General features: G+C 41.4%; 1 protein-coding gene across 4 annotated transcripts in view; it reads right to left on the bottom strand.

Moving 5' to 3' along the window:
- Window positions 1-3769: 3769 nt before the first annotated feature.
- LOC306920827 (aminopeptidase N-like) overlaps window positions 3770-9471 on the bottom strand; it is a 31650-nt gene continuing 25948 nt past the window's right edge. For all 4 annotated transcript variants that reach the window (XM_079497743.1, XM_079497742.1, XM_079497744.1 and 1 more), the window contains exons 14-21: window positions 9339-9394; window positions 8904-9051; window positions 8305-8396; window positions 7997-8107; window positions 6896-7063; window positions 6580-6720; window positions 5636-5717; window positions 3770-5466 (exon numbers count right to left, since the gene is read on the bottom strand). In XM_079497743.1, the coding sequence (XP_079353869.1) occupies window positions 5314-5466; window positions 5636-5717; window positions 6580-6720; window positions 6896-7063; window positions 7997-8107; window positions 8305-8396; window positions 8904-9051; window positions 9339-9394 (951 nt within the window). In that variant the 3' untranslated portion in view covers window positions 3770-5313. The remainder of the gene's footprint in view (window positions 5467-5635; window positions 5718-6579; window positions 6721-6895; window positions 7064-7996; window positions 8108-8304; window positions 8397-8903; window positions 9052-9338; window positions 9395-9471) is intronic.

The following is a 9471-nucleotide window of genomic DNA, read 5'->3' as shown; positions in this document are numbered from 1 at the left end:
AGGAGGACTGATGATGCAGTTGCTAGTATCTCCCACTCAACACTTGGACACCTGGAGCAGTGGTTCTCAAACCTTTTCATGTGATACGATTGCGAACCCCCAAAATGCTTTGTTTTCGGCTGCGGACCCCCATCTCAAAGATATTTTGTGCAGAGGACCCCCATGCAGAAAAGAAGATTTGTGTTAAATAAAAGAAAGAAAAAAAAACATTTTCCAATACTTCCAATATTTCTTCATTTTTGTTCAAAAATAGCAGATGTACCTATATCTGATGCAGCCAAATTTGCTGGGGACCACCTGGAAACCCCCCCCCCCCCCCCCCCCCCAAGGACCCCACATTGAGAACCACTGACCTGGAGGACACTAAGGCATAATTATGCACATTTATTTATTTTATTGATTTTACTTCAACTTTTCATACTCTTCATCTTTATTTGCTACTGGACGAACTTGAACAGATTATTTAATTACCAATGGTATTTAGCATTATTTAAAGCTGTACTATTCTATTCTACAATTCACTATTCGCAATATGAATTGTGTGTGTGAAGCAAAACTGCCCCAAATTACATTGTGAAATTCTCTGATGAGATCGGCATTTTATCACATAGAGATCTTTATCTCTAAAATGTGTCTTGATCACATAGAGATCAAGACACATCACCTTACCACTCTGGTAACAGATTGGTGTGATGTTCACCACCTTCTTATCGAGAAGTGATTTTTCATGTAAAAAAAAATAGGTTTCTGTGTGGGAAGTGAATGTTTTATAATCCCATAAGGGATGGGTCTTTACAACAAGACACACAATTTTAAATTGTCAATTACTTGCATGAGAGGGGGAGAGGTGGTGGAGTTGGCTGCTTTAGCAGAGAGTTTGAGGGTACAATGGAGTTAAGAGGTTTGTCCGAATCGCTATTTAATACTTTTGATTACTTACTTACTTACGTACTCCTGCTACCCCTTCTGGGGCATAGGCCGTCAACAAGCGATCTCCAGGCATCTCTGTCTTGGGCTGTTCTCTCCAGCTGGTTCCAGGTCATCTTCATCTTCATGGTCTTGGTCTGCCTCCAGGTCTCTGCGCCAGGTGTTTCTTGGGCGACCCCTTTTCCGCTTGCCCTGCGGGTTCCATGTCAGAGCTTGTCTAATGATGGTGCTTGCGGGCTTTCGTAGGGTGTGGCCTATCCATCTCCATCGGTGTTTTCTTATCTCCTCTTCTGCTGGCAGCTGCTCTCTGCCAGAGTTCTGTGTTACTGATGGTGTCTGGCCATCGGATGTGGAGGATCTTCCGCAGGCAGCTGTTAGTGAAGACCTGCACTTTCTTGATGGTGGCCGCTGTAGTTCTCCATGTCTCTGCTCCGTATAGGAGCAGAGACAATACTTTTGATTGGTTCAATATTTTTTTAACCAACACACAGACGACATAACAGGTGTTCAATAGCATTGATTTATGAAAAAATAATGGAGTTAGGTGGTTTCCTCTCAACAGCGACGATATGTGGTTAACCTGTAGTGTAGAACGACTTCGGGCTATTTCATATTTTGTCGAAAATGTGTGTTATTTCCGAGGAGTGGCAGTCTCAGTATGTATAGCCTACTATACATACATATTATCGTCTCTGTCGGGTGGAAACCTCACGTGTCCAAGACGCGTTTCCAGCTTGTGGATCTGCTACTTTTTTCTTTCTTTCTTCTTTTTTTTTTTTAAACTTCTGTTTATTGAGAAGCACCATGTTTACATTTCACAGCAATGTACAACATAAGCCGGGAGGAGAGTAAGCATCAACAGTCATTTACAACACTGGTCCCCCCCCCCCCACACACACACGCACGCACACGCACACGGTTTAAATATGGAGATTTAAATATGGAGGTTGTTTCCGCCCAACAGCAACGATATAGCCTTTGCACTTTGACAGGACATGAAGCTGAACCGCAATTAGCTGATGCTCTTTTCTGGAGCAAATTATAAGGAACTAGAAAAAGTGCACCTCGGGGCACAGGTCTCCACCAGGATAGGATAGTTTGTGAGGTAACAGTATTCATAATGCTTGAAGATGTTAGGAAGATGAATGCATGTTCTGTTTTCAATAAATGGCTGGCATACATTATACATGACCCGGCTTGATTACATGACTAAAAAGATCATGTGTACCGACTACCGTGATATTTCAATAAAATCTGAAGGACTATTAAAATAAAGTGTTGCACATAAGTCGTACTCCTGGTGGCGCTCTAAAAGGCAGAGTTGAAAAATGCAGGGCAGGTGTTTTTCCTTGGCCTATAGGGAGTGTGCATAGAAAGCTTTACGCTGATCAGTGCAGTTATAATGTAAAAACATGATTGGCCTGTTATAGCGTCACCATGATGCGTGCACAGTTTCATCGCACTCGGACACTGCGTTCATGATTTGCGGCATTTTGTATGAAACGGGACACTCCTGAAAACTTTGGAAGGCAATCTTAGCCAATCAGGGTGGAATATGAGAAATAACAGGTAAAAACAGGAATTGGCCTGTTATAGTGCCACCATTAGGCTAGTCCTAGTCCTCGGCCTAGTGGAAATGTGCTTGTATATTATAATTTCACGGAAATCGCACGTTGTGTTTTGTGGCATTTTGTTAAAAACTGACCAATCCTGCGAGCTTTGAAAGGCAATCTTAGCCAATCGGGATGGAATATGGGAAATGGGACAGATCCGTGTTGATCACATAGGTGTATACCGATGTACATGATGTATGGATAAAATGTGTATGAGTAATGTAATGAAATGTGTTTAGCAAAAATCTGCCGTTCTGAAGAATTTGGGGCAGTATTAGTCATTGGCATCCAGGGAGTGTGTGTGCAGTTAGAGATTAGCTGTACACGGACGGATGGACGGACAGACACACGGACAGAGTGCAAAAGATACTCTCTCCTCATGGCTTTGGCCTGGTGGAGACAGCAAAACATACTCTCTCCCCATGGCTTCGGCCTGGTGGAGACAATGATAGAGTTGCAAGATCCATGCTGTCAGATACACAGTCTAGTGGAAGGTAGACACATACAAGGAGATGCAATGCTTCAAGGAGTGGAATAGCAGTGTTTAACAGCACTCATGGCAGGGTGGTGATGTAAGCACAAATTACTGGAATCTGGAAGCCTCCTCATAGTCATAATGACAGTTATGTAAAAATAACTCTAAAGAGCTGGTGGTTTTGCTGACTTCTGCACTCCTGACTTCTACTCACTCCTGACTGATTCATCATCTGCATTTGATTAAAATCTATTTGTTTTTCTCTGTTTAGTGTTGGTCAGAAACCTCTTAACTCCATATGTAAATTAACGCGCTACTGTGCTTGATCCTATAGGTCACACAGAAGTATCAAAAGTAGCAGATCCGCAAGCTCGAAAGCGCACACACACACACACACACACACACACACACACACACACACACACACACACACACACACACACACACACACACACACACACACACACACACACACACACACACACACACACACACACACACACACACACACACACACACACACACACACACACACACACACACACACACACACACACACACACACACACACACACACACACACACACACACACACACACACACACACACACACACACACACACACACACACACACACACACACACACACACACACACACACACGTTATAGGATTCCAACAATTCACATTAGAGCATCATTTCATCAAAATTCATTTTAAGACCAATATTAAAACTGCAGTAATTTGAGACAGAATAAAAATCAGTCTCTTTATTCAATATATTGTGCACTTAAGAAACACTGGGAAATGAATACACACTGTATAAAAACACACTTGTTTACACCGACACACATACAGAAATACACACATCCAATGTACACAATCTGCACAAAAGAACAGAAAATCTGTATTGATGTAAGAGAGCATAAAATCTGGTTTCTGGATTTTCACAAACTTCTGTTTCCAAAACCTAATAGTTAAAAATAACCCACAAGAATGCAGTTGGCTCGTGGTCAGGGGAGGGAAGCCGGGCGGGTGAGTGATATTCTTCCCTGTAGGTTATCCTACGGGCCGAGGCGGCAATTGTTGGGCGGGGGGTCCTCAACAGTAGTGAGGACATAATAAAATGAGGGTAAAAGAAAATGAGAAAATGGGGTAAAAAGAAAGATATTTAATAAAAACAAACAAACATCCGTTCAGTTCAGGTCAACGGGATGGATCATGAATGCAACACAGGTATAAAATAAAATAGAACTACATTTATGTAGACTGACCTTTCCCTACAATTTTGAACAGCAAAATATTATTTCTGCTGTATTTTAACCAAATCAACCGTACTGTAGTGTCCCTATTCTGGGTATGTCATAATAGAACATTCAGATAAAAAAATAATTGCCAATCTACAAGATCACAGCTTGTCGATAGATTGTAGATATCGTCTGTCGGGTGGAAACCTCATATGTCCAAAACTGTCACTTTCAAAAATAGTAGCAGTTCAACAAGCTCAAAACACGTCGCTTCGCAACGCATTTAGAGCTTGTAGATCTGCTACTTGTGAGGCTTTTGTGTGACGCGTAGTATGATCATGTAGTTAAGGCATTAATTTATGAAAGAACACAAAATGTTAAAATGTGGAGATGAGGTTTCTGCCCGACAACAATGATAGGCCCTATGCTAATTTTGAACATCAATTCCTTGGCCAAATACAGCACAAATACATTTGGGTGTCCTTGGCTTGTCTGAGGACGACATAGCGATATGGTTGTTGGACGGTTCCCAGTGGTCAACAGTTGAAGACTGTGGTTGTACTGGATAGTTCTCAGTGGTCAACAGTAGAAGACTCCCAGGTGTGAATGTGTGTGTAATTGTGTAACTGATTATGATTCCGAGAACCCTGCTGTAGTCGGCTATAAGACTGTGCTGAACCTGCCGTCAATGTTCATTGTTCAGCAAACAAAAAAAAGAATTGTTGACATCAATTAATTACCAGCTGCTGCCTTATATCCCATGGCTGAGAGGTCGTCTAGAGGCAAAAAGTGTGTGGTTGCCTAGAGACGAGGCAGCCAATCAGGACGATAGGTTGTCAGTACAGCCAATGACAAACATAGGTCTCAACTACAGCAAGTGGGCGTGAAAGAACCGCAGAGACAACATTGACCAGCTGTGCTTACACAGCAGCTGGTAAAAAAGTCAGCAAGACAAATGGCTAATGTTTTGTCAGCCGACTACCAGGATTAAAACAAAAATATTCCGTTTGCAACTGGACCTAGACAATGAGCAGCACAGTATGAGGTCTCGATCATGAGGTTTCATCAGTTAACCACTGCAGTACTTGTGCTTTGTTCTCTGTCAGCCATCTAATGTTGGCTGTGATCTTCTCTATGGCCTGCTCCAGGGCCATAGTCGCTGAGCCGAACCCAACGTTTAGGTTCTCCTCTTTAAATTGCTTCAGCTGTGGAGAGAGACACAAACAGACAGAGAAATATAGGCAGAAACTTCTTTATGAATGAACCCTACAATACTGACACCCTATCCAGACATCCAGCGCTGTGCCCTGATGTTTGTAGTAATTCTTAAGCACCCATTAACCTGTATTATTCTGATCGAGCTACAGTGCATACCTCCTTGAGCTCAAACTCTGTGGAGAATCTCCTTGTTATTCCATTGATGAGATTAGAGAAGGAGAAGGATCCTCCGCCATACCTGACAGACAGACGGACAAAACAGTTTATTCCTAAGTAGTAAGAAATTAGTTTCTTAGTCGTTTCTTAGTTCAAACCTCTACCAGTGAAGGAAAAATGAATCGCTTCCTTTGAAAAGACGAGTTTGGAACCCTGAGAGGAAGTCAGCCACTTGCTCTGTGGCAAACATCCGAAGAAAAAAGCAGATTGGCTATTTTCGGTAAAGGTGTTGAGGGGAGATTTTTTTTTCTCCCTCGACACCACAACTCTTCACCGAAAATACTCTATAAGCTTTGGCCATTAAAATACTACTGAGCTGCTACTACTGTACCTGTTCATACAGTCTCGGTAAGATAATTGGCTACAAAAACCTTTGTAGCAATAACTGTATTTATTTAGAAATAATAATTTCTTGTAAGAAATAATATTTTATGAATAATATAGTATAATAATAGTTTCCATTTCAGTGGTTCTTAACATTAGCATGTAAATAGGAACCATGGCACTGTCGGAGGTGCGTCAGGCAGAAATGCCCAGCGTTTTCTCACTTGTGCTTACATCTAGGAATTATATTAATAAACGTGTTAATTTGAGAGAACTTGTCTGCCTTTTGATTTCAATGCTTTTCCTAATACACCCTATATTACATACCCTGCATTACCCTAATACATTAACCGACATCATAGAGTTTCAAGATCTCAATAGGCATCATGGGTATGTTAATGCAGGTTGTATGGATATTTTGATTTGCATAATTCCTTAATCTTTGGTTAAAAACAATATATTTTATACAAATTATGCATTTGTCATGTCATTCATAAAATTATCAATATTTCCCATGATAAATAGCACTTATTGCTACACCTTACAGTCTGAAGGCTTACTGTTGGAAGATGTAGCTCCACCGTGCTCTGATGAAGTTCCAAGCCAGAGGCATGGCCACCACATTCCCAGCGATTGCCCCGATGGTAGAGGTGGCATCCTGCTTACGGATCTTTGTGGGGTCCAAGCAGTATTCCAGATACCTGAAAGTCAGACATTATGTTGGCTTTGGTTTAGTTCAGCACAAATATTACTCTAGCTTCATGAATGGTGTGTTAACTAGCCAACAGGTCTGACTTGAAGTGAATCGTGTATTTGTTTTTCTTTTGTACTGTGGTATAATGCACCATAAATAAGGTGTTATTTTTTTCGCAGTACCTGTTGAGCAGCCAGGGGACTTTAGTACAGGCTAGGGCCGCCCGGAGTTTGGAAGCCTCCGTTGCCACGGTGGCGTTCTGAAACATCCTCCAGGCAAAGTCCCACTCCTCCACACCACCGGATGCGATGGCACTGCAGTACACTGTGTGCTTCAGGTTGGGGTGGATGCTGAGTCAGCACAATGACAACATAGGGACGTTCAGGTGGTCATCATGCAATGCATTCTCACTCCCAAGACAGCAAACGGGTGACTTCTTGGGACGTGTTTGATATGACTGGAAGGGGGTAGCCCACGACGACACATGACTAGAGGGGGGGTATGAGTTACGAATTCTGTCCCTTTTCGGGACATACCTGTAACTCAAAATGCGCTGATTTGGCTGAAGCGGACATGGCAACGCTCGGCTCAGACTCTCGTGGCATGCGGGGACGGAGGTACCAGTCAAACGTTTGGTCACATTTGTCCCATGCAAGAAGATACAATAGGCTGTGAGTTGAGTCATGGTGCAAATCTATACAAAACGGTTATATCAGCCAGTTAGGATTAGGTGGATAATTAACCGTATTGCCATCCTACATTTTGAAGGAATACTTCACATTTGCCAATAGAGGGTATGCACATGCATAAAGTCAATGGCAAATCGAGTGGCAAAGTGAGTGGAAAAGTAACATCGTTTAATGCAATCAAATAGGACTTTTCTGTTTGGATGTATGGGCTGTCAAGGCCAGAACGTTTTTTGCCACTCAGGTGTTCCCGCATAACTTCCAGGTATGATGATGATGTCACACGCATACCCTCTATAATCCAATATTTGACCAATTGAAGTCATTGAAGTTAATAGGAGACCAATCTTAAGAGCAAAACCATCTTTAAAACGTATTCTCTTTGAACCTGGATCATCAGTAGGCTCATCAGTGACAAACTATTATTATTAGGGTTGTCCCGATCCGATCACGTGATCGGAAATCTGAAATAGTTTTGCAGTGCTCCCACCGCAAATGTTGAATTATTGCCCCAGGAATGCGACAAAAACATTAAGACATTTTTCCTGTTTACTTCTACCAATGCTGTATAGAGAGATAGTGGAGTTAAATACGAACAGGTTGTGTTGTGGGTTATCCATCCACTGTTTGAACCAGCCCTTGGTGAGTTCTCGGCAGCCCTCCACTCCCATGCTGCAGGCCATTGCTATTGCATTAATCTCATTATACCTGACAGGACACAAACACAAGAGCATTAAGCCGTCAGTTACATATTAGGACCACATTTTCAATATGGTACATGACAACATGAGTGAGTGAGTGAGTGAGTGAGTATACAGTATACAGATTACAGTATGTGTTCCTGTAGAGGGGTGTGTATGTATGCATGCATGCATGGATGTGTGTGTGTGTGTGCGTGCTTTTACTGGTCATTGTGTTCCTCTGGTACTTTGGTCCAGTTTTCTGTCACTGTCTTAAAGTGCTCAAAGAGAGGTCTTATTTGTTTCTTGAGGTAAGCCTACAACAAACAAACAAACTAACTTACCAATAGTTTGGGGTACCAGTCTTTTCTTTTTTACATTTACCTCACAATATCTTCATTCCTAATTTTCATCAAACCAAGCAGCAGCGAATGTCACTTTCATTCGCCAAGTAGGTTTGCAGAAACAAGTCCATTTACACTTGGTGGTTTGCACTGGTTTCTTACTTTAACACAAGATGTGCTTATAATTAAGTAAAGACAAAAAGGTAAAAAATGAAGGTGATTATCTTACTGCTAGTAGTACAGAAATAGTATTCCCCATTCAGGCTCCTCATTCTGATCAAACATTGAGTATTTCATACAGTAGTTATAGTTACCGTACTAGTACTATAGTAGCAGTATTAGAAGTAATGGTATTAGCAGTAATATAATACAGTAATGGAATAAAGTTAAATCAAATGACAAAACATTAATTGGCATTAATGCCTCCAAATGACTGGAATCAGTCATGGCAACTGAGAACTTGAATCCACAAGTACAAACCTGTAAAGCTCCATAGACCTCGGTCCTATCAAACATGAGTATGTAATGGCTGAGGCTCCTCAGTGCAGACTCCCAGGGGATGTAGTCCCTCTCATTAAACAGGTATTTGGTTGTTCTCAGGGCCAACGTTGTGTTGATGATTTTAGCTCTAGGATCAAATAAACAAATGGGTTTAAAGAAATCAACTTGAAAATGTGCACATTAGGTTTAAACTTGTTTTAGCTGTTTTTCTTAGTTGTCCATCCAGATGAATAGCTTTATTATGTGAAAATGTGATCAGTATTTCAACTCCTGGACGCTTTCTCAAAAGTGTAGTTTATTTTATTTTTTTCCTATCCAAGTGAAACTAAGTAAGAGATAGATAAGTGATTAGTGAATATTGAAAACTTTGAAAGAGAAAAGAAATACTAGCATGAAAGTGAAAAGCTTGTTCACCTGGCCAGGTTGAAGGCATCATCCACTATCTGAGCTCTGTTGATCACTGGTATCACCTGAAGATGATTAGAAGGGTTTTCATACTCTCACTTACACCGACTGTGTTTACAGTATATTATGGACAATATTTATT

The sequence above is a fragment of the Electrona antarctica genome (assembly GCF_951216825.1).
Source record: "Electrona antarctica genome assembly, chromosome: 3".
Lineage (NCBI taxonomy): Eukaryota > Metazoa > Chordata > Actinopteri > Myctophiformes > Myctophidae > Electrona > Electrona antarctica.
This window is presented reverse-complemented; position numbering and strand designations above follow the sequence as displayed.